Source organism: Apis laboriosa, unplaced genomic scaffold, assembly GCF_014066325.1.
Source record: "Apis laboriosa isolate Shangri-la unplaced genomic scaffold, ASM1406632v1 scaffold1321_cov151, whole genome shotgun sequence".
Lineage (NCBI taxonomy): Eukaryota > Metazoa > Arthropoda > Insecta > Hymenoptera > Apidae > Apis > Apis laboriosa.
In genome coordinates, this window is record NW_025221248.1 from 330,937 (window position 1) to 358,930 (window position 27,994).

Consider the following 27,994-nt stretch of genomic DNA (forward strand, 5'->3'; position numbering starts at 1 on the left):
TAAGAATGGTCTTATTAATACTTTTGAATTAAATATGATTATTTAATCATTACTAAGTAATTATTAAGTAAGTACTTATAATTATATGCACAAAAATATTTTTATTTTACTAATTAAAAGAGAAATATCTCTTTTCATTATCTTTTGAATAAACAAGTACAATAAAATTTATTTCTACCATCTCACTCTCTGCTTTTACAGGTAACAAACAGTGAAATTAATATCGAAATAAAAAGTATAAACAAGAAACAGTATTATTTATGAAGGCACTTGAATGTTTATAATATTTTGTTAAATAATTCAATATAAAAAATATCTTTTATAGCATTAATGCCTATCAAAGGCAATATAGCCATTTGTAACAACGTTTTTAAGTTAAGGTCACAATGGAATGTAAAATTTTTTTAACAATAAAAATCGCTTAAATGTTTCTAAATTCTACATATTTTAAAATGTAACATCTAACAACAAACTTAAAAAATAAGATCGTAACTATTATTATTTTTATAATCTATGTACGTTTTAATTACTACTCTTATTTTTATTTTTTACATCGATTTATTAGCAATTCGTATGTCTAGAACCTCTCATTAATGGAATTAAAATACTTGGACTCTGTGCTTGCCTAAGAAACGGATGTTGTAACAATTCAGTTGCCGTAGCTCTTTGTGCTGGATCACGAACGAGCATTCTTTCCAAAAATCCTTGAAGACGTGGACTGACCTTTATAACAATAATAATAAATAATTTAATAAAGTTAATTTAATAAATAATTTGATAGTTCTTGTATCATTGAATTCATATAAGTGATTTGTGAAATATTTTTAGCTCACTTTATGAGAATTTTTTAATTTTGGTGGTGGCATATCTCTAATACGTCGCATAGCTTGTAAAGGAGGTTCATTAAAAAATGGTGGTTCTCCATCAACCATTTCGATAATCATTATACCTAATGACCAAATATCCACTTCAGGACCATATGGTAACCTAAAATAAATAAATATATATAAATCAAAATTAAATATTTAATGAAGTATGATCTAAATAATTTTACACAATTTTTTGGATTGATTTGGAAAATGTAATTATATTTTTTTTTAAATGGAAACTTATCATTTTGATAATCAATGTAATTTTTTAATTTCTATAATAAAATATTAATTTATTTTTGCCCTTAATCTACTGATGTTGAAATTAATTAAGATATTAGTTAAAATTTTCTAGATTATTTGTGAACGAGTTACTATTATAAATTATTTATTACAACAAATCTGCTATTAGAATTTAAATACTTCTTCGTTCTTTTTTTAATATTACTTATTGTATTAAATAATATTAAAAAATTATTAGTTAATATTAACAATGTGTAAATATTAACATGTTTACAAATATTGTAATGTGTTATAACATAAATCATATTTGCAGATTAGAAAACTACTTTAAAAACTTTTAATTGTAATAATTTTTAAGTAGATTTAGAGCAAAAATATTAATATATCATTGTAGGGATTAAAAAATTATCAAAATTATAAGATTTTATTTAAAAAAAATATATAATTACATTTTTCAAATTATGCCTAGATTATTGAATATTATATGAATTATATGAATAGCTTATTGAATATTATTTAATTTTGATTTACAATATTTCTATATTTAAATTTTCTATATCTAAATTTAGAATAACTTATTCTAATAATTGGAATATATTATACAATCTACAAAATTAAGAAAATAATTCAATTTTTGCCAAAAATTTAAATAATTAAAATGATATGTAAATAATTATATTTTCATAACAAAAAATCATTTCATCAAATCACAATAATAATTTTGGTCTCATTTTGAAGTATAAAATTTTTACTTTCAAAATCTAAAGCTAAATAAATTTTTCCTAAGGATGTTTCTGCATAGGAAAATAAAAATATAAAGCTGCTTTTTTTTATTAAAAAAATGTGCTTATCAATTCTTTCTCACATACTGATGTGAGAAAAATTAATATGCATTTTTCACTTTTTGAAGAATATCTTTCCAAAATCTCTGAAATGAGTATTTCTTTATATATCTAATGTGATTTCTTTATACATCTAATGTCCTTTCATGCTTTATCATTGTTCATAATATTTTATACATTTTCAAAGGAGTTTAAGTTTAGATTCTTTGATGAGTGAAAAATAATTCCAATATTGTTTGCTTTGAAAAATTGATATATATTATATTTGACTAGGAATATTCTTATTCGATTTGGTTCGATTTTATATTGGATTACATGTGGAAAGATTCCATTCTGAATTTATTATTGCTGTATACTAATTTTATCCAATAGAAAAACTTTATTTCCGCCTAAATATCATCTAAAACCAAACTATTAAAAAGATCTGATTAAAATTATAGATATGAAGAAATAAGAGGGGACAATATCTCTTTTTGAATATTTAATTACTCACATTCTAAAATTGTATACTTTAATTAATGTATTATACATATACATTAATCACACATATTTGAAATATAAATCAAACATTAAACATACACATGAAGTGTATTCGATCGTGTAATCTCTCCATAATGTATCTCGGATTATTTTAATATCGACGATTTATTTTTTATTCAAAGTTTAATAAAAAAAAAAAATCATATCATCAAATTTTAAAAGTGTTTATAAAGAAGAAATTTCAATCTTTGAAATTTTCAATTTTTAAAGAAATTTTTGAATGTTAGAATCATTTAAATCCGAACAATTTTTGAAAGTATTTTTATTTTTTTACTAGCTATGATGTCGAAATATTTTTGAGAAAAATTTTTTAATGATTCTTTGTCTGAAAATAAAAGCTTTCAAAATAACCATAAAATTATTATTATTACTATATAATTTTTTGTGATAGATAATAGACAGATATATATATCTGTACTTATAATTATATGCACAAAAATATTTTTATTTTACTAATTAAAAGAGAAATATCTCTTTTCATTATCTTTTGAATAAGCAAGTACAATAAAATTTATTTCTACCATTTCACAAATGCTTTTACAGGTAACAAACAGTGAAATTAATATCGAAATAAAAAGTATAAACAAGAAACAATATTATTTATGAAAGCACTTGAATGTTTATAATATTTTGTTAAATAATTCAATATAAAAAATATCTTTTATAGCATTAATGCCTATCAAAGGCAATATAGCCATTTGTAACAACGTTTTTAAGTTAAGGTCACAATGGAATGTAAAATTTTTTTAACAATAAAAATCGCTTATATATAATATATATATATATGACTTAAATATCGATAATTTTGACGAAAGTCAAATGCTTTTTTAATTTTATATATCAGTTTATATGATATTGCTAGTTTTGACTAGTATTGACTAGTTTATATATAAATGAAATATAAAACAATTAAAAACTAAACAAAAAGAAATTATAATTCACCTTGAAATAACTTCTGGGCTCATCCAATATGGCGTTCCAACGAGAGATTTTCGCCTGGGTAATTCTTGAGATACTTGAGCACAAAATCCAAAATCAGATAACTTGACCCTACCGTCAGCCGTTAATAGTATAGAATCGGACTTAATATCTCTATGAATAACACCTTGAGAATGCAAATATGCAAGAGGCTTCAAACATTGAGAACATACTGTGGCAATCTGATTTTCGTCCATGCGAGAATGAGTCACAATATCCGTAAGCGCTCCTCCTTCAAGATATTCCATCACGACCCATAATTCGTCATCTACTAAAAAACTATCATACATTTCAACAATGTTTGGGTGATGATAATCTCTCATGATAACTACTTCATTAAAAAGTAATTCACGTCTTTGCTGCTTTCTTAAATCCATTTTTTTCACTGCTACTTGTCGATTTGTATTTTTCTCAGTTGCTATACATACTGTTCCAGTACTTCCTTCACCGATTTTAAGAAAATTTTCTAAATTTTCTCTTGGATCGCCTCGACTTACCTGTGGTAAATTTTTAAATGAATAAAGTCGAATAATAATTTGAAATATCTTTTTCTTATATATTTTTATAGAATTCATTTATATTATTATTATTTTTATTATCTAATATTATCATAATCATAATTTATTTTTTCTTACCACCATCTGTAAAGCTGCTCGAAATTGTTCATGAGTAAGTCTTTGTTCTGCTGTTTGTTTATTTGTTGTATTCGAACTTGAACTGACTGCCAGATTTCCCGAAGACAAAGCACTCTTCATATTTTGATTTTGATCAGGTATCGAATTGTTTCCAGAAGATGGTAAATTGGATTTTGATAAATTATGCATTGATTGAGATGTTTCAATAGATTTTTTTATATGAGATTGCAAAATAGAAGAATTTTCAGATGTATTATATGCTTGTGAATATTTATTAACATTATGTGTACTTAATTGGCTTAATGGCCGTTGAGAAGCAATAGAACCTACTGGTGAGATTTTAGGTTGTAATTTATGCAGAAGAGTATTTTGAGTTATTTGTTGATCCTTTGAAGAAGTATCAATATTTGAAGCCTATGTATAAGAAATAATACATATTTTTAAAGATAAATAAAATATATAATATTTAAGTATTACCTGAAATATAATATTTATTATTTACCTGAACATTTCCATTATATTGACCAGATGTTAAAGATATTTGAGTATTTATCCTATGAAATTCAGAATCTATAAGTTGAGGAGTGCTAGGACTTTGTATAGAACATTGTGGAGTATTAATAGGACTTAAATTTTGAAAATTTAAAGACAAATTCGGTGCATTTGAACCAACATGTGTTAAATTAGGAGATGATTGCATATTTGGATTAAGGTTTTGAAGATTTGGAATCATGTTTTGTGTATTGGAATGTAATCCACTTGTAACATTAGATGCATTTTGTCTCAATTTATCAAGATAATTGTGTTGTTTTCCAAAATTAGTAGTATAACCCTGAATTTGATTAGTATTTGATGACATTTCTTGACCTTCTGGCACAGAGGGTGGTAAATTATTATTATGCCTAAAATATAAATATAATAAAATACTTAATATTAAAATAGTAATAAATACAAAATAAATACAAAATAGTAATAAATATAAAAAAGATTACCTATAATCTCTTCTAAGTTTTGGTGGACTTGAAGAACGAAGAGAATTAGATCTAGCAACTGTACTAGTTTTGGGTAATCCATTTTCAGTGTTTTTCTCACCACTGAAAGTTCTTCCTTTTGGATCATTATGGCCTCGAACAATAGTTTTTAAATCTAGAATTTCTGTAGGTGTAATTTCACTTGGATCTACTAAAGGTAATGGTCTATTTGTAGATTTTAAAATTTGATTGTTTCCAACAATAGAAGCCCATTGTAATGGAAGTCCAACGAATTTTCCTTCACGTTTATCAAATCCAGTATGTACTCGATGTTCAAAATTTGTTGGAGTAGATATCTGTGGTTTCTTTTTCTTTTTAGCAAACATTTCCTGTCCTATAATAATTGTGTTAATATTAAAAAATATAATTAAAATTATATAATATATTCTCTATGTTTGTAATATATAGTATAATATAATATTTAGAAAATGTATTTAATTATATAAATTATATAAATTATATAAACTAAAAATTATTTTGAAAAGCAATAGATTTAAAACTGTCAATTGAGTAAATTATTCTCAAAGAATAATTTTTACATATGCATAGTAACATGATAATTTTCTAAAATTAATATACAGAGAAAAAGAAAAATAATGTATTAAATTATATGACTTATTCAATATTTAGAGGAAATAATAAAATCAAAGAGAAGCCAAATGACAGCAACGCCTACTAGTGCGTGATATGATTACCTTAAAGTAATTTTTTTGAGTTGTTGGTTAGATTTTTTAAGAATAATTATTTTCTATTAACGTTATACCGCTTTGAAAAAATACTAAATTTTAAATAGTATAGAAACATAAAAAAATTAATTAATTAAAATAGGTAAATACGGCATTTAGCCCTTCGACAGGTCGTTTACACACCGGCGCTCCGCGCGGAGAGCTTATGAATCTTTCTTGGCATTTGACTCGTGACAATTTACTCAAATGTGCATGAGGTAACACCTGTAATGAAATTATTATAAAAAACAAAATGAATATAAAATTGTGTCGAGAGAAAGCAATTGCAATTGCAATGATTAAAAAAAGAAGAATACATCAATTTATAATTATAATCATTTATAATCATTTTAGTTTACTAAAATGCTAATAAGTATAAATGCTAACTAACATATTATATATGTTATATGAAATATAACATGTATAAATGCTAACTAACATATTATATATGTTATATGAAATATAACATATAACAATATTTGTTTTTTTGATATTCGATAGAATGAAAATTTGAAATTATAATATGATGAATTCGATAGAATGAAAATTTGAAATTATTAATATATTATATTTTATTATTAAAATATTCATAAAATTTGATTTTAAATAAATAAAAAAATAAAAAAACAAAAAATAAATACATGTATTTAAATTCCAAGATAAAAAATTCCTAAAAAATTTATATTTTTTTATAAATAATTTGATAAAAATATTAAATTTAATATATTCTTATATATCTCCTTTAAATAATATAATCTAAATCTATATAAAAGGAAAATTATAAACATATACATATTTTGACATTATATATAATAAATAATAAAAATAGTAGAATTAATATATTTAAAATAAATATAAAACAAATACATGCATTTTACTATATTCGTAATCTTGAATAAAAAGAGAAATATGTTTGAATTATAAAAAAACAATTTTACATACGTACATATATATATATATATATTTGCATGCACATACACGCACGAATAAAAGAATGTATAAAAAGATGCGATCACGCATGAAAATGTTTGGTTCTTCTTCGTATCAAATCGTTTAAAATAGAAAGAAAGCCTTTATGCGATCTGCATGATCGATCGCCCGAATCTATCGGAGTTATTAAAAATGTACGAGAGAAAAAAGAAATATACATTGTTTCTCTCTTCTTTTTGAAAGTTTAATTGAACAAATGTTTCATCGTTGTTGTTTCCACTAAGTTACTTTTACTTACAAATAAAAAAGTAGTTAACAAGCAATAATATTACAAACAAATTTCGTTTCTCACGATACAAGATAGGATGAAGTATTAAACATTTTCTTATATTTTTTTATATTACAATGTTATACCATGAGTATTTAACATTGTCCCCTAATGTTTTTATCGTTGTCCATATATAAAAAAAAGTAGTAATTGTCTGAGTGTGTAGAGAAATTTGAACATAATGGATACATCAGAATCAAAGAAATATTCAAAAGGTGTATTTTTTAATTAGTTAATATTTTTCAAATAATAATTTTTTATAATAATAATTTATAGATTACGAATGGGCCGTAAGATTAAATCGATTTAGTTTAAATGTAATTTGTCTTTGGCCTGTAGAAGAACAAAATATAAGAAAACAATCTTGGACGAAATTACATGTAACGACATGTTTCATGCTAATAACTTTTGTTTGTACGATTCCTTGTTTATGTGCTCTTAAACAATGCAATAATTTAATGGAAGTGACGGATAATCTTGCATATTCTATTCCTTTGATAATAACTACAATAAAATTTATTGTGATATCCAGCAAGAAGAAAGGTAAGCTGAAAGGAAAACAGAAAGCATCAATAAATAAAAAAAAGTATATATACATGAGATATGCATCACTTTTTTTTTCAAGTTCTCTCGCTGATTGTAAACATGATCGCAAAAGATTGGGCAAAATTAAAAACTGATTATGAAAAAGATATAATGATACGCCGAGCAAGAATTGCAAGAATAATTAACATATTCGGTTATATATTAATATGTATCTTGATATGGTTATTGATGATTCTACCAAGATTCGGTATTACTATTCGATATGTAACGAATGAAACGGATGCAAAAAAACTTTTTCCGTTACCAACTTATTATATTTTTGATGTATCTGAAACTCCATATTTCGAAATAATATATGTTCTTCAATCTATCAGTCTTTTAATAGCGGCATTTTGTTATGCTGGAGTTGATAATTTTTTTGGAATATTGATCCTTCATATTTGTGGCCAATTAACAAATCTTCGATTTCAGCTCGCAAATATGAAAGAATCAGAAGCTTCTAATTTCATTCTAATAGCTATTGTAAAAGATCACATACGACTCATCAGGTATTTTATTTTACATTGTATTATATAAATTTGTACTATTTCTCTTTTTTTTCTTTCTATTTTAGCAATTTATATATTATTATATTATTATATATCTATTATGAAATGTACGCAATAAAAAATTATTTTAATTTTCAAAAATATTTCATAGAGCAGCAAATGTGATCGAAAATACATCAACAGTTTTATTTCTCATTTTGTTACTTAATTTTGGAATGTGTGCTTGTGTATATGGTTTGTTAATAATCACTGTAAGTAATTTAACCTTATAGAATTATTAAAGATGTTTATAGAACAGAATTGTAAATCTGATAATTACAATCTTTAAATATTTTTTTAAATATCTTAAGATATACATTGAAGAAGAACAATTTTCTCTGCTTCGAATAATATATTTAATATGTAATTTTACAAATACATTTCTTCAAACGTTTCTCTATTTTATGGCAGGACAAATGTTAGTAACTCAAGTAAGTAAAAATTTTTTTTTTCTTTTTCCATGTTGTTACATTATTTGTATTTACTTAAAATTTTCTTGTAATTATATAGTCCGAGGAAGTGCATAATGCTGCATATGAATGTGAGTGGGTAAGTTTAAAATACACGAAAGCAAAAAGTTTGATTATAATTATGGCGAGATCAAAGAAGCCGCTTTATTTAACTGCAGGAAAATTATTTCCTGTAACGATGTTAACATTTTGTAATGTAAGATATATTCTTTTCATATATTTTTACTTATCTTTTTTTTTCATTGTCTTTATTTCTTATAATGTTATTTCAGATATTAAAAATTTCGCTCAGCTATATATCCTTCTTATTAACAATATTATAAGATATTGCAATTTATAAAAATTTATGAATTAATTTAATTAATTTTATATGTATATATATATCACGTATATATTTAAGAGATATTTAAATGATATTTAAGAAATATTTAAGAGATATTTAAATGATGCCCTATATAAAAGATTAAAATACAGTTTAAAAAAAAAAAACAAATATAACGACGTATTTTTTAATCATAAATATTATAATGGAAATAAATAAAATAACATCATATATTTTAAATACATTATTTTTGCTTAATTATTTTTATTAGATAAGTATAATAAATGAATTCTTTTATTTATTTCAATAGATAACAATAGAAATTTTGGTATAAAATCATATACATTATAATACATATATATCATATTTATTTATAGAATTTTTTCTCTAGAGAAAATATCAAAATATAAATTGTTAAAACAAATAATTTTTTTTAAATTATAATATTTATAATAAATAAATCCAAATAAATAATTCAAAATAATTGTATCTTAATGAAATATTTGAAATTTATCTATTAAAATTGATTTGTTTATTTTTTAATTTTGAATAATATATAATAAATATAATAAACTATCGAAAGAGATGTATCCTATAATATATTGTTATCGAGTATAATCATTTAACTAGCAGTTCCGTGTAGATAGTAACACAATATGGTCAAGCATGAATTTACCTATATATATCATATGTATATATGTACATATATACATATAACCGTATAATAGAGACATAGTATTTATGTAACGTATGTTTGCATGTGTGTGGAACGCGCAGTTTCATGATATAAAAGTAAATTAATCGATTCAATAAATTTTATCAAAATAATATTATTATATTATCTATAATATTAGAATGTGTGTATAATCTTAAAGAATAAAAGAAATTTTGAATGTTAATAACAAAAAGAATAAGAATTAGTAGATTTTGATTTATATGTCTGTTTTAGGTGAAATGTGTAATTTCCGTTGTAAGTATAGAAATAAAAAAATCATCGTTTTCAATTTAATCATAATAATTAACAAAACAATTAAATTATCATATGACATACAATTTTTATGAATAAAATGATTCTATACGTCAAAATTATCGGATTGATCAAATTGTATGTCGTACTTTTAGGTTAAATGATTCTATACAGTACAATATAATTGACTATGTTCAATCTTGTAAAACATGATTTTTTTGCTTTTTGTATTATAATCAGATTGTTTATACATAATATAAATAAATAAATTAATTTCACTTCTAGAATAAATCATAGCAAATGGAAGATTTTAAAGTGAAAGATGAACCAATGGATGCGTTAAACATAGACAGTCAGGTTATGGTAAACGTTTTCTATGAAACAGCAGCACCATACAATACAATGCTTCCACAAGGACTCTAACTTAAACCTTACTTTAAGGACGAAAACATTGTAAGCGTTGTACTTAAGGAAGAACCCGGCGATAGATTTGATCCAGACTACATGGAGGACATCTGTTCTGGGACATTCGAGAAGGTATTTTTACCTATCGAAAATAATGAAGTTGACTTCTCTAATGAAATGGTAAATTTTATATAAAATTATTAACGATTAAGTTTTGTTTATAAAAAAATCAATTTATTAACAAAACATTTTAGGTAAAACTCGAATTAGATGGGGAATCCAGTAGTCATCAAAATTGGACAGCACAAATTGCAAATACAAATTTGTGTGATAAAGAAGATGGTGCTATGCAAAGGTGCTTAACAAATGCAAATTTTGCTCAAGTACATGATGTAGAAAAACATTCTGGATTTTGTCCAAATGGACAGCAACCAAAATTTTATAAAATACAATGTTCAATTTGCAAAAAATGGTTTTTAAACAATGATTCTATGGTTACTCACCTGAGAATGCATTGTAGTGGAAATCAGTGTGAGGTTTGTCAACAAAATTTTCAGGATAATTCCAGTTTACATGCTCATATGCTGACTCATGTTGGGATGAGTCCATTGGAATGCAATATCTGTCAGAAACGATTTGCTTACAAATGGTGTTTACGTAGTCATATGCAAATGCATGTATTAGAAAAACCATATGACAATGATGCATTGCAACACGCATTTATAAAAAGACCTGATTCTGAGCATGACCAATCTATGAGTACAGAAGAAAGAGTATTTGAATGTGATGTTTGTCATGCGACATTTAAAGAAAAATCTAGTCTGAATCGGCATGTGATTACTCATACAGAGGAAAGACCATATAAATGCGATGTATGTTTTGCAGCATTTAGGGAAAAAGCAAAATTAAATATGCATATGGTGTTACATGGAAACAAACAATTTAAGTGTACAATGTGTCATAGATCATTTACACAAAAAACAGCATTGAACAATCATATGTTAGCACATAGTGGTGAGAAACCACATGCATGTAATATTTGTGAAAAAACATATAAACGAAAATCAGAATTAATAAGACATACTATGGTTCATACTGGTGAAAGACCATATGAATGTAAAGAATGCCTAATGACTTTTCGAGAAAAAGCAAAATTAAATTCTCATATGCTTGTGCACACAGGTGAAAAACCACATGAGTGTCATATATGTCATAAGGCATGTGCCCGCAAATCCGATCTTAATAGTCATATGCTATTACATACAGGGGGCCAATATGATTGCAAAGTTTGCGATAAAATATTTACTCGTAAGTCGGATTTGAATCGACATACTTTGATACATACAGGCGAAAAGCCATTTGCTTGTGAATTATGCGACATGGCCTTCAGAGAAAAAACTAGATTAAATTCTCATATGCTTATACATACTGGCGATAAACGACATGCCTGTCACATTTGTCAAAAAACATTCAAAGAGAAGTCTTCATTGCGAAAACATATGTTAAGTCATACTGGTGATAGACCATATGAATGCTATGTATGCCATAAAGCATTTACTCAAAAAACAACATTAAATAGTCATATATTAGTACATGCAGGAGAACGACCATACGAGTGTAGTGCATGTCAAAAAATATTTAAAGATAAAGCAACATTGAAAAAACATTTGTCTGTGCATATAAATGAAAAAACTCATGAATGTTTAATTTGTTTAAAAAAATTTGCCCATAAAGCTGCGTTAAATAGTCATTTATCCACAAATCATACATCCTAAATAGGGTGATCTAGTCTATTATGTTTCAGCTTTTAGTTTTTTTATTAAGCATTGTTCGTCTATAGCTGCGTAAAGATGATTACATACATCCGTTTTATATGCTCATTGGCCCAAACAATCATATTCTTTCCTGTATATCTTTATGTATAATAAATTAATTTCTAATTAATTTTTTATGGTTTCTTTTTTTAATATTTCTATATTATTCTACACATATTTAATAAAATGCATGTACTTTTTATAAGTCATTAGATATCTGACATTTATTACATATTGATAACAAATATTTTTTTATGATTATTATTATTAATATAATAATAATTATAGTAAACATTTTATTATATCATTTTAATATTTTTTCATGTTAAATGTTATTCATTTAATAACATAACGCCTGAATAATCTATGGTCAATCAGATCATTAATACATTCATTTTATTACATGTACTTTAATAAAAATGTAATGATATATTGACATTCTTTTATACCGCTTCGATAGTAATGTTTTGATGAACAAACCTACTATTTATATAGTATAAACAACAAGATGTTTACATTTTTTATTTTATTATGAAATATATATCTATAATGTTTTGTTTATGTGTATGAAATGAAAAATATTGAGCCAAAAATATTATACTATTAAATGGATGATATTTGTTTATTATGCATTTTGATTCAATATATATTCAGTTTATAATATTCAGAAAGATAATGTTCTTAATTTAAAAGATTTTATATGCATACATAAATCGAAGATTATTATTTTTAATAATAAAATGTTATTTTATTTCATGATTCCCATGTTTTATTCTGTTAAAAAAAATTCCCTAGAATGGTAATATAATTTTTTTTTATATTACTACAATGTAGCTTTCCTATTTTACTATAAGAAAGTCAATAACAATCCAACTCCAAATATATACATGTTTATACATTATATGCTTATAAATATTATATATTAATTATTATATATTAATTTTTCTCTTTATTATAATATGATTGTTTTTTGATTATAAACAAAAATAATTATTTCATAAAAAAATTATTTTTAAATCTATTTAAGAAAATTGTTTTCTGCAAAATTATAAATGGTGAAATAAATAAAATTTTTATAACTTGAAATCAATTAAAAAAACTTTTCAAATGGAATTGTCACAAAATCCTCAGATTTCTTTTGATGAAAGAACAAAAGGATTTGATTTATCAGCTGGCAAAACATGGATTTATCCAGAAAATTATCCTGTCAGAGATTATCAGTTCAATATTGTTCAAGCATGCTTATACAAAAACACATTAGTTTGTTTACCTACTGGTAAATGAAACTACATTTTTTAACATTTAAACAAAAAAAAAAAAATTACAAAAATTAGCAATAATAATTTATTTTTTATTTTTATTAGGATTAGGAAAAACATTTATTGCTGCAGTTGTAATGTATAATTTTTGGAGATGGTACCCATGGGGGAAAATTATATTTTTAGCACCTACCAAACCATTAGTTGCTCAACAAATTTTTGCATGTCACAATACTATGGGCATACCTAGTGCAGAAACTATTGAACTCACAGGTAAAAAAATAATTTATGAAATTTAGAATATTATTATATTTAAGTATTTATATTTACTTTATTGTAAAAATACTACATTATAGGAGCAATTAGTCTCAAGAAACGAGAAATAGCTTGGTCAAAAAAAAGAATAATATTTGCTACTCCTCAAGTTTTTCACAATGATTTAAACAAAAATATTGTACCTAGTGATTTAATAAAATGTGTAGTTATAGATGAAGCTCATAAAGCTTTGGGTAAACACTCTTACTGTGAGGTAATTATTCTATATAAAAATTATTTATATGTAAAAATAATGAAATTATTCATGTAGAAACAAAAAAAAAGTTTTAATATAATATTATTGAGTTGAATAATAATATATTTTATTTATTTTTAGTGTATTCGCATATTAAGTGGAAAAAATCAAAATTTCAGAGTATTAGCTCTTTCTGCTACACCAGGCAATAAAATTGATAATGTTCATGAGGTATATTTTACTATCAAATATATTCAAAAATAATGAATAATTTTTTAAATTGTAATTATAATTTATTGAAATAATTCTATTTAAATATATTTTATAGGTATTACAAAATTTATTAATTGCTCACGTGGAATTAAGAGATGAAACTTCTTTGGATATTGTACCTTATATTAATAAAAAAAAAATCGAAATAATTTTAGTACCTCTTAATAATAAATTGATAGAATACAAAGAGAAATATATTTTTATTATGGATCGTCATGTTAAAATTTTACTTCAGTATAATATTCTTCGTGGACAAACTGCAAATATTTCAAAAGGAAGAGTAAGTTATTGAATATTTTAGTAAAATATTTAATACTTTAATAGACTATAATATTAAGTTTAAATTTAATACTTTTGTTTTAAATTTCATTTATAATTATAATAAAAAAATGAAACAAAAAATAATTTAGGTCTTCCATTTATTAAAAGAATTCCAAAAGAAAACAAATAAAACAGGAAATTATGGACAAATTATAAAAACATTAAATATTTTAATGACAATGTATCATGCTTATGAACTTATGATTAGAGATGGACTTAGAGCATTTTATAAATTTTATCAAAGTATATATAATTGTTATTTTTTTTATTTTTATAAATTGTAAAATTTAGATTCAAATAATTTTTATATTATCTTAATAGGCCATTCTGATAAATTTTGGATGAATGAGGAACCACAATTACAAATATTGCTTGAAGATATTAAAATATATCTTGGCCCATTTCCTGATACAAAAATTTTATGTCAAGAAACTATAATGGAAGTTTGTAAAAATTTATATTTATATTATAAATTACATAAAATTTTTTATTGTTTCAAATCTAATGTAAAATTTTATTTCAGATACCCCAAAATCTCATATTTGGACATACGAAATTCGATAAATTGAAAGAATTGCTTATATATCATTTTAAAAATAATCAAAAAAAAGAAAATAATACAAGAGCTATAGTTTTTGTTGAGGTTTATAATTTTTAATCTTATTATAATGTAACCAAATTTTAATTTTATGCAATATAATTTTCTTTTTGTATAGTATCGAGATATTGTAAGCGAAATTTATATTCTATTACTACAATGCCAACCATTAATAAGACCCCAAATGTTTGTTGGTCAAGCCGGGCAAAAACAAAAGCAACAAATAAAAGCATTAGAGAATTTTAAAAATAATTATGTTAATGTTCTTATATCTACGAGTATAGGTATACAATATTAATAATAAAAAGTAGTAACATATTTAATGAAAATAAGCAAAATCTTTACATTTCTAATAGGAGAAGAAGGATTGGATGTTGGAGAAGTAGATTTAATAATATGTTTCGATGTATCTCAACATTCACCGACGCGACTAGTGCAAAGAATGGGAAGAACAGGACGAAAACGCGATGGACATATAATTATTCTTGTTACTGATGGAAAAGAACATGAAGTAATTTAAAATTTAATGTTCTATGATATTTTAAAGTGTTCTATATTATTTTGATTATATTTTAATTTTAATTTGATTATATTTATTTTTAATTTATATTATTTATATATTATATTATTTATATATATTTTAATTTATTTTATTATATTTATTTTTTATATTACAGACATTAAAATCTACAATAGCTAGAAGAGATTCTTTAAATTATAAAGTATTAAATACGAATAATATTTTCTCTTCACTTTATCAAAACAATCCACGTATGATTCCCGATATCTTAATTCCAGAATGTTTAAAAATGCATATTAGCATACAACCAAAGACTCCTGTTATAAAATATAAAAACAGAAAAAGAGAGGCAAATAATAAAGAAAAGAAACATCAAAATATCATAAAAAAAAATGGTAATATATGAACATATAATTTTTTATATATTTTTCTTTCTTTTTTTGCAACGAAATAAATTGTATATATGTTTTAGAATTCAATTTAGTATCGAAGAAAAACGAAACTAAATTTTTAATGATGAAATATTTGAAAGTTGAAGAAAACAAAGAATCTTCTAAATATAATTATGGAATTCTTAATTTTGAGGCAATTCAAAATATTAATAATCATAACACTACTAAATTATCAGATGTGAAAATTCTTTCTTGTGACAATCATGCAGTTGATTTCCTTACAATATGTGCTTTGAAGATTTCTGCAAGAGAAGAAAATATAAAAAACAAATGTAAAATTAATAAATCTTATGTACCTAAATCTTCTTTTGTTAAAAATTTTGTGGATTTTACAATACCTGATATTAAAGTTCTTAATTGTTTAATTACACTGAACGATATTATTCCTTATAATTATGACAAAAATAAATCAAATAATGATAATGAAAATGACAATTGGAATAATTCGCATAATGATGAATATATAGTTAAAAATAAAATAACATCAACAGAGATCGTTGATAAGTATCAACATCAAAAATCATCTTCCAAGTTTGAAGATTTACTTGATGATAGTAATAAATCAAATGAAACTGATTTATCAGATAATGAGGAAAAAAAACTAGAGAATAGCATTATGTATTCTACTTATTCTTCTTCAAGTGTTTCTAAGCAATGTATAAAAAGCAATCTGTTAGAATCAGTCAGAGCAGGAAATACAAATAACATATTACAAAGTTCAATATCTGATAAATTTGAAGATATATTGAATGAAATATCTGATGATTCTGAAATCAATTATACTGAAAATTTTGAACAAAATTTGATAAAAAATATTGACATTAAAAACGATGAACAAATAAAAAATTTTTCTAATATTACGGAATTAGATAATAATTTTAGGTTAAAAAATGATTTGCAAAAAGAAATTAAAATAAATAATTTTTCTTCAATTCCAATGGATCAATATAAACATAATTTTGAATATTTTGAAGATTTAAATGAAACTACTAATATGCCAAAATTTATTCAAAATGAATTTCAAAATGAATATACTTTTAATGAAAAACAAACAATTGATGAAATAGTTCGATTAAATTCAAATTCAATCCTTTCAAAGATCAATGAATCAGAAGATGATATATTTCAAGACAAAAATTTTTTATTGCAAATCGATAATCAATCAAATTTTGATGAACAAATAAATAATTCGATTGATTATAAAGATGAAAAGAATTTTAATAAGATAGAAAATTTAAATAATCAAAAAAATATAATTAACACAGAATTAGAAGTGGAAGAATATGATTGGGATGATGATTTTAAAGTTTCGACTGATACTGTACAAAATTATATAAAATTCGATACATTTGAAGAAAAACAAAATAACGAGAAATTAAAAATTGAAAATAATATGGAAAGATGTGATCTAAATAATAAAGAATGGATTTCAATCGAAAAGTCGAAAAATATTTCAAAACAAAACGCTTCTCATATGACTATAGCAAATAAATTAGCGAATGTAAGAAAAAGGAATTCGAATTATAATTATTTTAATAATGATTCTATGAATAAAGATAATTCTAAAAATGTTTATCTTTCAACTGTAAAAGAAAAAAAATATATTTCCTTCATTAATAAATCAAAAAATAAGAAGAAATATGTAAGTCAGAAAAAAGAAACAGAATATTCTCGAAAACATAATCATAATCGAAAATTGAGAAAAACAAAAAATGAATTTATATTGGAGGAAGCAGAAGTTTCTTCGAATAGTGAGACGACAAATGAAAGTTGTGAAACCGATGATGATCTCAAAGATTTTATTAGTTATACGCAAAATATACAAGATACATCTGATATATATGTTCATTATTTACAGAGTACTAAAAGTCCAGTTAATAGACAAAATTTTCTTTTGAAACAACAATGCACACTGAATTCTAATATAGATATATATTCACAACCTATAACTCAAAACGAATCCTACATAAATGTAAGTGAAATGATTGTACTAATAACAAACGCTTGAATTTTAATATTTTTGTTTTTAATGAATTTCAGGATTCGTTTTGCGTAACGGGAGACGAAACTGATAAGGAAATTACTCGAGACAAAGAATTGTCCGAACTAGAAAAAGCGGAAAAAAAACTTAAAAGGCAAAAACGAAAACGCATTAGAGATAAAGAATTAAGTCGTTATAGGAGAATTAATAAGAGAAGAAATATAATAAATTATTTTAGCACCAGTGAAGATGAGACTGAAAATTTGCGCAAACAAATAAAGGACGAATCGTTATTAAAGCGATCATGAAAAAAATAAATCAAGTTAATTTTAAAAATCTATCATTTATATAATTTATAATAATAATAAATTGAGCATTTTCTTTTTTTTTATTTTTCAATTCAATATAGTATCTAAAATGTATTGAGTTTCTATATATTTATATTTGGATTAAATTGATTCGATTTTTTTTGTTTTTTATTTATGATTTTTCTAATCAAATAAATATTCGTATTACATTAATTATTATTGCAATTTTTTGCAGTAAAAGAAATAAAGATAATAACTTAAAATATAAATAATTTCATGATTGTAGATAAACATTTTTAAGAAAAAATTTTCATCTAATGTTGATTGAATCTTGTTAATTAAAAATAGCGAAAAAAAGTCTTCCTGATAAATAAAAATTTTTTTCTGTGCAATTTGTTTTTGTTCCAGATTTCATCAGATCTTTAAAATATATAAAGCCAAGATTGCTTTAATAATAAATATTTTGATCAATTATTTGAGTTGAAAATATCAAAAAAAAAAAAACAATTATGTCTATTTTAAACGATATATTATTATTAAGATAGTTTGATATTTATAAATAAAAGAAAAGGATTAAAAACTATATATTATATTTTAATTTATTTTTTGATTTATTTGATAATTTATTTCATAATTAATTAATTGATTCATTAATTATGATATAAATTATCAAATTATTATATATAATTATATCAAAAAATGAATGAAATGAATTATCAGTGAATAGATCTATTAGTGTGAAAAGTTAAATAATTCATATTTATAATATCTCAAATTAATGATTAACAACAGCTTTTTATTCACTGTTATTGCAAAAAATCAAGTAATGAAATAATAATGAATATTTTTATTTAATTTATCTAAATTATAATAATAAAATTATAATAATCGTTATTTAAACAGGATATAAAAGTTATCTTTATCAAAATACTATCATCGTGAAGCATAAATTATTTTTCAATTACTAAAATTGCAACGAATTTGCTACTATTTTCTAATGAAATTTTAATGTACACAGCTCAAATTAGAGCTCATTTTATAATTTTTTTCTTGTAATTCTCTTAAGTAATATTTTTATAATCATATCAATTTGTGTGTTTGTATCAATTTATATGATTAATTTCTTTAATTTTGATCTTGTGTATGAAGAGTCAGATAAGAAGCTATTTTTATGTTGTTATTTTGATCAAAAAGAATTAATTTTTTACTTAAATTTTCTTTTGCAAAAAACAAAATATATAGTAAAATTAATTCGAATTTATATAACTATGAACATGATTATTTTTAATTTCGAAAATTTTTGATAAATATGCAGCAATACAGAATAGAAAATATAAAAACACAGGAAAAAAATCAAAAAACCAATTAGAAATTCAATCATATCAATAATCCATATTTTTATGATTTTGTAAAATCATAATCATAAGTCTTATAAATTTATTTTATTCAAATTATTAATTAAAAAAAAATAAATAAATTATTTAAAAATTGAAATGAAATAAAAATAAATAAAATAAAATAATAAATAAATAACTATTTTTATTGTATTTTGTTTCAATTGATTTCTATTAAATTGATATTAACATTGTTATAATTCATAATCCGATCTTATTATTATCCAAATTTATTCAAATCGCAAGCTTTTTTTTCTGAATAATTCGAATTTTAATTAATAATGTTTCAATTAATAAAAAAAAAAGAAAAAAAAAAGAAAGAGAAAAATATATGATCATTTTATATATAATTTTGTAAAACTTCTGATTAAATAGTAGAGTAATTATATATATACAGATAAATGATTAAATATGTTGACTGACTGATTTTTTATTAAGTGATTTTACTTATCTATTGAATACTGGATGAAATCAACACGTAATAGCTCATAATAGAGCTATTCATGTATTCTCAATTTACTGTTTTTTTCTATATATCCATTTAAATTTTATATATACATACACATACATATATAAATAATGAAATACATCGTTGAAATATTAGGTAAGAAAAATTTATTTAATAATAAAAATATTAATTATATAATTTTTTAAAAAAAAAATGCCAAAGTGAACTTATCGCTTCACGAATTTTTATGAATTTAATGTTACAAAATATACATGATAAAAAAAATATTTTGATCAATTTTTTCTTGTACATATAATAAGCAAACGATTTTAATTTTCAAAATATTTGTTAAAAACTTTTGATACTATCATATTAAATTCTTGTATGTGTCTGAGATAATACATGTGTCAATATAACTATTATTTATTAACTGTTTATATAAACACATATAAAGATAGCTAATCAATCTGACTATAGCAGATAAATTATCCAATACATCATATTTAACATCTCGAATAGCGAATTTATAAAAATAAAATATAAAATAATTATTGAATAACTAAAAATATAATGATTGAAATTATATAATATTAATTTGATTAATATTTATCATTATAACTTTGTATTTAATTGTTATTCTATTTTTGATCGTTTAAGGATTATATATAAAATTGCATTTTTTATATTTTATTTTCATAAGTTCGCTATTTGAATAAATATATAATGTGATACTATTAGTTTACGATATTGATTATTGTCACTTTGCCATATGTTTATATGAACTATTGATAAATAATGATCAATGTAATAATATTAACATTTTTAACAAAAAAAAAATGAAAAAAATTATTTTTTTAAGTTTCTTGATTGATTTTTTATTTTAATGATAAAATAAAGCTTTAAAAAAAATTGAAATGAAATAGCTAAAATGAAAATATAGCTAAATTGAAAAAATCGCTAAATTATGTAAATTAATTATTAAAAGCAATTTTGTAAATATTTAATAATATTAATATTATTATAAATATTAAATTTTTTTGTACAAAAAATATAGAACAACAAAAAGATGAACTTTTCATTCTGATATTTTTTACGATTATTGATTCAAGATAAAATTTTCTTTTTCTTGATTCGATCATGAATAAATGATCATATTTGTAAGTCATGATTATTATTATTTATGATTATATTATTTAATTTTAGGTTATTTAGTAGTTACATATATAATAATTCTCACATTAAAACAATGTAAATCGGAGATAATGAAATCGCAATCTATTTTCGATATAAATATGACTACGAATATTAATCGTGAAATTATTAACCATAATAAAAATAACAATGATTTTGTACCTTATCAAGGAGAACGTTTCGATATTTTTGATTGGACATTTTTCAAAGTAATGTATATGAAGTTTTAATTGTATCAATTTTATAATATAAATACTATATATATATTTTTATTCTGATATTCTATTTGCATTAGAGTATAAGCAAGAAATATTCTAAAAACGTTATTCTTTCGCCTATATCTTTAAAAATTGCATTAGTATTATTATATGAAGGAGCTCAAGGTGAAACTGCATATGAACTTGCTGATATATTGCAATTGCCCGTTACCCGAAATGCTACACGAAAAAAGTTTTCTAATATTTTACAATCACTTCAGGTAAATTTCTTACAATTTTGATTGTGTAAAAATCAAAGCTAAGAAATATGAAAAAATAAATACAAAAATAAATGCTTTTTCTATCAAATCTTATATTCTTTTATTTTCTCAGACTAATTTTACAGCATATACTTTAAATATTGGTACGCGAATTTATATTGATTCGAATATTTTGGTTAGACAACAATATGAAGCCAATGTAAAAATCTTTTATAACACCGATGTGATCATTGCGAATTTATCTAATGCACAGCCATTAGTTAAGATGATTAATAATTGGGTCAGTAATGTTACTAATGCTAATATTGATCGAATAATAGAAGATGGTAAGAATTAAATTATAATAATATAACTATAATGACAAAAGTATTTATATAACAGATAATATTTAAAATATTTTTAAAATGGAATAATTTTTTTAAAATTGAATCAAACGATTTAAATTTCTTTGAAATATTAGAAGAATTAATTTACTAATCTTTAGATAATATATAAAAAAAGATAATATATAAAATATTTTCGCAGATAATATATAAAAAAAATGTTATATTTATAATAAATTAAAATTTAAAAAAAAAATAAAAATCGATTTTTTTATTTGAACTTATAATAAAGATTTAAAACATGTCTAAATTTCAACAAGTTATATATATGTACAAAATTCATTAAAATTTCATCAAAATCGATTAATATTGCAATGAAAAATAATCAAAAATATTCAAATTTGCAATTTTTTACGATTTTTGCATAATATTTCTATAATATATACAATAATAAATACAATTATATATAATTCTATAATATATTCAATACTTGTAACTCTTTTATATGTCAATTGATTTCCGTAAAAGTTTATGTATATATATAACTTAAATTTATAAAAGGCATGTTTTAAATTTCATTGTAAGCTCAAATAAAAAATTAAAATATATATTTTTCTTTTTTCTCATGATTTTTCCAAGTAATTATATAATTATTTTTAAAAATATATATTATTTAGTAAACTAATTCTTCTAACATCTCAAAAAAATTCAAATCGTTTGATCTAATTTTAAGAAAGTTAAGTAATTATTTTAAAAAGCAGTTTTTTTTATCGATTTTAATGATTTTTAAATATGTTATAAAAATCAATATTTTGAACTTTCTATGTTTATAAATCTTCTATGAATTTTTTTTCTATATATATAACTATCATTAAATTTCCAAGATATTTATAAAAAAATATTAATAATTAATTAAATATAAACTATTCGCTATTACATAAAATTTTTTTATACATATATGTTTATATATACATACGTATATATAACTCCATAAATCTACAACTATCTATTGTTTATCTATTTTTTTTATAAACACTGACATTCAAAATGTATAGTATCAATACATCAGTCAAAAAATTATATCATTATAGTAAGCTTAAAATGTTTTAAATCCGAATTTGGATATTTTTTCAGATCACGGAGTACTAAATTTGGATTTAAGATATTTTTAATTTATTTCACTATAATCTATGAGGAAGTACTTTTAAATTTTTAACTTTTCGTTGTAGATCTTATTTGCTATCATTATATAATTATAAAATAATTTATTTTTATATTATATAATTATATTTTATTATATAATTATATAATTATATAATATTTCATTATATATTTATAATATCATTATACTATCATTATATAATTATAAAATAATTAAAATAAATCGCATGCAGGCATGAACATATAGAAATTCTATGTAACAATCTTTTTTCATATATTTCGAAAACTAAAGCCAATGATAGCATAAGAAAAAATTATTCAAAATCTTGTTTTTTATAACATATCCAAAAATCATTGAAGTCGACGAAAAAATTTTTTCTAGATAATTATTCAAACATTATTTCGTTTTATAAAATGCTCGAATACTGCATTATTTTATGTAAATTATATATATAATCAAATAAATTTCTTCTTTTTTTCAGATAATAGTGTGAAAAATTCTTTGATGTTGATTGTGAATACTCTTTTCTTCAAAGGATTATGGCGTGGAAAATATTTTTCTCCAGAAAATACAAAAAATGGCAAATTTCATTTAATTGATAATCGAACTGTAGATATACCTATTATGCATGCTTACGGACGATTTTATTATATCGAATCTTCTGACTTGGACGCCAAAATTTTAAGAATTCCATATGATGTATGTAATCTATTATCCTCTTTTTTCTTTTTTTTTTATTTTATCTTATTTTAGGGACAATTTGCTATATATTTGTTATTACCACGCATATTAAACGGAATTGATCAACTCATCAATAAAATTAATCCTTTTGTATTAACACGATACATATGGCTAATACAAGATTTACCTGTTGACGTCTTAATTCCTAAATTCAAGTTTGATTTTTCTAGTCACTTAGAACCCATTCTACGTGAGGTACTTATCGTTCATTTTCTTATCACTTTATTTCTATTAATTTACGTTTAGTTTCTTATCTTTTATATTTTATTTTTTATTAGCTTGGTATTCGCGATATTTTTGATGATACTGCAACGTTAACTGGTATAGCTCAAACAAAACGAACTTCAAAACGTCTTAAGGTTTCAAATATTTTACAAAAAGCTGGAATCGAAATAAATGAGAATGGAACTATAGCTTATGTAGCTACCGGTAAATTTTTTCTTTTTATTATCCTATTTATGTTCAGAATTGTTTTTCAGGATTATATAAAAAGATATACCTTACTGATTTCGATGATTTTTAAATATGTTATAGAGAAATTTTAAACAATATTTATCTTGCATATAACTATGCATATAACTTTTTCATAGTTTTCGAGATATTTGGAAAAAAATATTACTACTATTCCATAAAATTTCATTTATACATATGCGTCCATGATAGTATATGCGAAATATGCGATTGCTTCTTTTTTGCTATTAATATAAACAATAATTTTTTTTGCAAATATCAAAACTATAACATAGTTATACAATAAAAAAAAATTATTGAAAAAAATATTTGCAAAAAAGATTGTTATTACATAGAATTCCTCTTATATTAATATCTATTGCTGCATAAGTATGTGATTGTCATTTATTCTCTATTAAAATAAATACATGATGAATTAAAATATATAATGAATGAACTAAAAATCTAATGGATTCTAATTTCTCTCTGGATTAATGAAGTTAAAAATATCTCAAATCCAATGTCGAACAGAATATTAGATCCTTTGGATTCGCGAAATATAAAAATAAAATATAAAATAATCCTTAGGTGACCGAAATTAATGAATTATAATGAATTTCAGTATCATTTTTAATATCGTTTTAATTTTGGTTGTCTAAAGGAGTTATTTTATATTTTGTTTTTGTATTTCATGGATCCAAAAGAATATCTAAATTTCACATTAGATTTAAGACATTTTAAATATATTATAAAGAAGAAATCTTTTTGATCAGTTTTTTAATCATTATATATTTTGAATTGTTGTTATACAACAATATATAAAACAATATTATTTATAGAAATAATAAATGACAGATTTACACATACATAGATATATATAAAAAACATTCTATATAATAATACTATATAATACATATACTATATATACATATACTGTATAATACATTCTATATAATAATACTATATAATAATATTTTTTTTGCAAATATTTTGAAAACTAACTCCGAGTGGTAGTAAAATGCGAAAGAAAAAATTATTCAAAATTTGATGATGTTGATTTGTATAATATATCATCGAAATCAGAGAAGTAGTAGATATAATCAAATCATTAAAAAGTATGTATCACTTTCTATATAATTATTTTTTTTATTTATTTATAAATATACGGAACATATATAATCTATTTTTCCATTTATTTCTAGAAATTGAAATTGGAAATAAAAACAAGGATGAAATATTTCATGCTAATCATCCGTTTTTATTTTATATTGAAGACGAGTCCATTGGAACAATTATTTATATCGGCAAAATTATGAATCCTCTGGACACAATGGATAATATAAAAATAAAATAAAAATAAATTACTAGCAAGAATCAACATTTACTATCTAAATTTAGAATTAAGAATATCAAAAACAAAGTTAATCTCTTTTACTTATAATAATGAGATATAAAAATAATTTTCAACCAAAATGCTAATTTAATATAATATAAATATCAAGTATCGTGATTTGATTATTATTATTATTATACGCAATAATTTTTTCCATTTTTATCAAGATTTATTATCAAGTATTATTATTTAAAGTATATTTTTAAAATATTACATAAATAGTCTTGTACTAAAAGTACTTAATAAAATATATCTTTCTTTTTTTTTTTACATTTAACACATTATTATTATGCATTTAATTGGTATTTAATTGCTGTATGCCACATTGAAATTTCTTTTTTTAGATAATTTAATAAAAATTATACTTGACTTTTTCTTATATTATTATATTTTAAATCTCATAATATTATTATATTTTTTTTTTATAATTTATGCCAATTTATGTCAATGGCAATGATCTTTTATTTTCCTATTTTCATAATAAACAAAATAAGAGTTATAATAATATTCATATAAAATATTAATATTAATTTAATTAATATTAATGTTTTTAGATTTGATTTTTTAAACAAACTTCAAACTTAAATATCAAAAATTTTCAATATATATTTTTCAAATATTAGATAAGGTAAAAATGCTAATTAACATTGAAATAAACTAAAACAAATTATTGATGTATATTTTTTATGATATATATATATATATATATATATATATATGCTTTTAATATTTTTAAAGATATGACAATTATTATATTATTATATTAATATATAAATTATATATTTATTATACATGATTCTTTTTTCCATAATGTAAAATGTAAAAATTTTCGATTTTATATTATTTGCATTTTTCATTATCACTGTCAAAATTGTTTTAATGCTCATATGTGATGATTTAAATTTAAATAAATTAGATTTTTATTTTTATATTCTTTGCTCAAAGTTATAAGCTAGAAAGAATTGCTTAGAGCAATTTTAATAATATGATATTGAAAGAATACAGTATAAAAAAACATTACACATAATAAATAATAACTTTGATTATACAAGATTTTTAATCAAAATAATAGAAATAATAGAATAATAGAAATGATTCATAATTAAAGATAAATAAAAATTAAATAATAAATTAAGAAGAATACATATATATAGAATCTCAAAATATAACCCATTAAATCAATGAATTAATTCAATAGATAATATGCAATATGATCTCTTTTGTTATATTGTTAAATACATAATCTTACACTTAATACACATCTGTTTTTTAATTTTAGTCATTTATTTTAAGAAACATTGATTAAAATGATTCAATGAAACAAATATGAAATGATAATTTTTATATTCTAATATTAAAATATATATTTTATGAAATACTAATCTATTTATTGATATATGTATATTTTCCACTTAAGAATACATTTTAAAAATTTTATTTTTGATAAGATTAAGAACTTACAGCCACAAATTGAAATAAATACAGCTGTTATATATATATATTATTAGCTTTCTTTTCAATAATAAAATATTAATAGATACAAATTTCAGAAAAAGATCTATATTACTTTATATTAAATATTATCTAAAAATATAATTATTATTTTAATTTTTGTAATTTTAATAATTTTTATAAATTTAAAAAAATTTTAATTTAAAAAAAATTTTTATAAATTTTAAAAAAAAAATCTTAAAAATAAAATCTTTTTTTCTTTCTTATAATTGAAAATTTTATTATATTTAAAATGTATCAACAACATAAATTATATTTTTTCTATTAAACAAATAAAATTTAAAATATTTGAATTAAATAATATTATAATATTATTTGAAAACATATTTATGTCATATTGAATAAATTGTTTATTTGTACAATTATAGAAATATATCATACCTATATAATATATCTAATATAATACAATTAATATTTTTCATTACTTGTTTTCATATTGATCCTTAA

At 21.6% G+C, this 27,994-nt stretch overlaps 5 protein-coding genes across 9 annotated transcripts; 4 read left to right on the top strand and 1 right to left on the bottom strand.

Moving 5' to 3' along the window:
* Nucleotides 1–27,973, bottom strand: LOC122720648 (serine/threonine-protein kinase PAK mbt). Of its 4 annotated transcripts, XM_043947454.1 has the most exons (8): nucleotides 10,922–11,048; nucleotides 6,008–6,088; nucleotides 5,100–5,472; nucleotides 4,610–5,009; nucleotides 4,108–4,521; nucleotides 3,437–3,969; nucleotides 834–987; nucleotides 1–723 (listed from the first exon to the last, which is right to left on the bottom strand). In XM_043947454.1, the coding sequence occupies exons 2-8, from the start codon at nucleotides 6,045–6,047 to the stop codon at nucleotides 562–564; spliced, it is 2,076 nt and encodes a 691-aa protein (XP_043803389.1). In that variant the 5' UTR covers nucleotides 6,048–6,088; nucleotides 10,922–11,048; the 3' UTR covers nucleotides 1–561. The 4 variants fall into 4 exon arrangements, with proteins under 4 accessions (XP_043803389.1, XP_043803391.1, XP_043803388.1 ...); XM_043947456.1 differs by lacking the exons at nucleotides 6,008–6,088; nucleotides 10,922–11,048 and adding an exon at nucleotides 27,929–27,973 and having other exon boundaries at nucleotides 2–723; XM_043947453.1 differs by lacking the exon at nucleotides 6,008–6,088 and having other exon boundaries at nucleotides 2–723; nucleotides 10,922–11,271.
* Nucleotides 7,700–9,053, top strand: LOC122720652 (odorant receptor 30a-like). Its single transcript, XM_043947462.1, has 5 exons — nucleotides 7,700–8,215; nucleotides 8,367–8,466; nucleotides 8,566–8,685; nucleotides 8,765–8,920; nucleotides 8,997–9,053. Exons 1-5 carry the CDS (start codon nucleotides 7,725–7,727, stop codon nucleotides 9,045–9,047), a joined length of 918 nt encoding a protein of 305 aa, XP_043803397.1. The 5' UTR covers nucleotides 7,700–7,724; the 3' UTR covers nucleotides 9,048–9,053.
* LOC122720793 (zinc finger protein 84-like) lies at nucleotides 11,174–12,193 on the top strand. The gene is made up of 2 exons (XM_043947770.1): nucleotides 11,174–12,035; nucleotides 12,153–12,193. The coding sequence occupies exons 1-2, from the start codon at nucleotides 11,174–11,176 to the stop codon at nucleotides 12,191–12,193; spliced, it is 903 nt and encodes a 300-aa protein (XP_043803705.1).
* Nucleotides 13,257–18,530, top strand: LOC122720647 (ATP-dependent DNA helicase fml1). The gene is made up of 13 exons (XM_043947452.1): nucleotides 13,257–13,508; nucleotides 13,597–13,764; nucleotides 13,848–14,020; nucleotides 14,144–14,233; nucleotides 14,331–14,555; nucleotides 14,686–14,839; nucleotides 14,918–15,039; nucleotides 15,120–15,239; nucleotides 15,313–15,478; nucleotides 15,551–15,705; nucleotides 15,872–16,109; nucleotides 16,187–18,138; nucleotides 18,207–18,530. Exons 1-13 carry the CDS (start codon nucleotides 13,340–13,342, stop codon nucleotides 18,453–18,455), a joined length of 3,981 nt encoding a protein of 1,326 aa, XP_043803387.1. The 5' UTR covers nucleotides 13,257–13,339; the 3' UTR covers nucleotides 18,456–18,530.
* Nucleotides 20,342–26,009, top strand: LOC122720651 (serine protease inhibitor 27A-like). 2 transcript variants are annotated; one of them, XM_043947459.1, is made up of 8 exons: nucleotides 20,342–20,453; nucleotides 21,501–21,697; nucleotides 21,784–21,966; nucleotides 22,079–22,292; nucleotides 23,933–24,150; nucleotides 24,205–24,387; nucleotides 24,471–24,621; nucleotides 25,845–26,009. In XM_043947459.1, the coding sequence occupies exons 1-8, from the start codon at nucleotides 20,429–20,431 to the stop codon at nucleotides 25,994–25,996; spliced, it is 1,323 nt and encodes a 440-aa protein (XP_043803394.1). In that variant the 5' UTR covers nucleotides 20,342–20,428; the 3' UTR covers nucleotides 25,997–26,009. The 2 variants fall into 2 exon arrangements, with proteins under 2 accessions (XP_043803394.1, XP_043803395.1); XM_043947460.1 differs by lacking the exon at nucleotides 20,342–20,453 and adding an exon at nucleotides 21,060–21,101.
* Nucleotides 27,974–27,994: the final 21 nt, after the last annotated feature.

What these genes read in the sequence shown, in the direction of transcription:
- LOC122720652 (XM_043947462.1), top strand. Translation starts at nt 7,725, where the DNA reads ATGCATCACTTTTTTTTTCAAGTTCTCTCGCTGATTGTAAACATGATC. An exon ending in GATCACATACGACTCATCAG is followed by an intron (nt 8,216 to 8,366) that starts GTATTTTATTTT and finishes AATATTTCATAG; the next exon opens with AGCAGCAAATGTGATCGAAA. An exon ending in GACAAATGTTAGTAACTCAA is followed by an intron (nt 8,686 to 8,764) that starts GTAAGTAAAAAT and finishes GTAATTATATAG; the next exon opens with TCCGAGGAAGTGCATAATGC.
- LOC122720648 (XM_043947453.1), bottom strand. Translation starts at nt 11,138, where the DNA reads ATGCGTGTTGCAATGCATCATTGTCATATGGTTTTTCTAATACATGCA. An exon ending in AAACTTAGAAGAGATTATAG is followed by an intron (nt 5,010 to 5,099) that starts GTAATCTTTTTT and finishes TTTATATTTTAG; the next exon opens with GCATAATAATAATTTACCAC. An exon ending in AGCCCAGAAGTTATTTCAAG is followed by an intron (nt 988 to 3,436) that starts GTGAATTATAAT and finishes TATTTATTTTAG; the next exon opens with GTTACCATATGGTCCTGAAG.
- LOC122720793 (XM_043947770.1), top strand. Translation starts at nt 11,174, where the DNA reads ATGAGTACAGAAGAAAGAGTATTTGAATGTGATGTTTGTCATGCGACA. An exon ending in AGGAGAACGACCATACGAGT is followed by an intron (nt 12,036 to 12,152) that starts GTAGTGCATGTC and finishes TTGCCCATAAAG; the next exon opens with CTGCGTTAAATAGTCATTTA.
- LOC122720647 (XM_043947452.1), top strand. Translation starts at nt 13,340, where the DNA reads ATGGAATTGTCACAAAATCCTCAGATTTCTTTTGATGAAAGAACAAAA. An exon ending in CAAATATTTCAAAAGGAAGA is followed by an intron (nt 14,556 to 14,685) that starts GTAAGTTATTGA and finishes AAAATAATTTAG; the next exon opens with GTCTTCCATTTATTAAAAGA. An exon ending in GAGCTATAGTTTTTGTTGAG is followed by an intron (nt 15,240 to 15,312) that starts GTTTATAATTTT and finishes CTTTTTGTATAG; the next exon opens with TATCGAGATATTGTAAGCGA.
- LOC122720651 (XM_043947459.1), top strand. Translation starts at nt 20,429, where the DNA reads ATGAAATACATCGTTGAAATATTAG. An exon ending in TGATCGAATAATAGAAGATG is followed by an intron (nt 22,293 to 23,932) that starts GTAAGAATTAAA and finishes TCTTTTTTTCAG; the next exon opens with ATAATAGTGTGAAAAATTCT. An exon ending in TAGAACCCATTCTACGTGAG is followed by an intron (nt 24,388 to 24,470) that starts GTACTTATCGTT and finishes ATTTTTTATTAG; the next exon opens with CTTGGTATTCGCGATATTTT.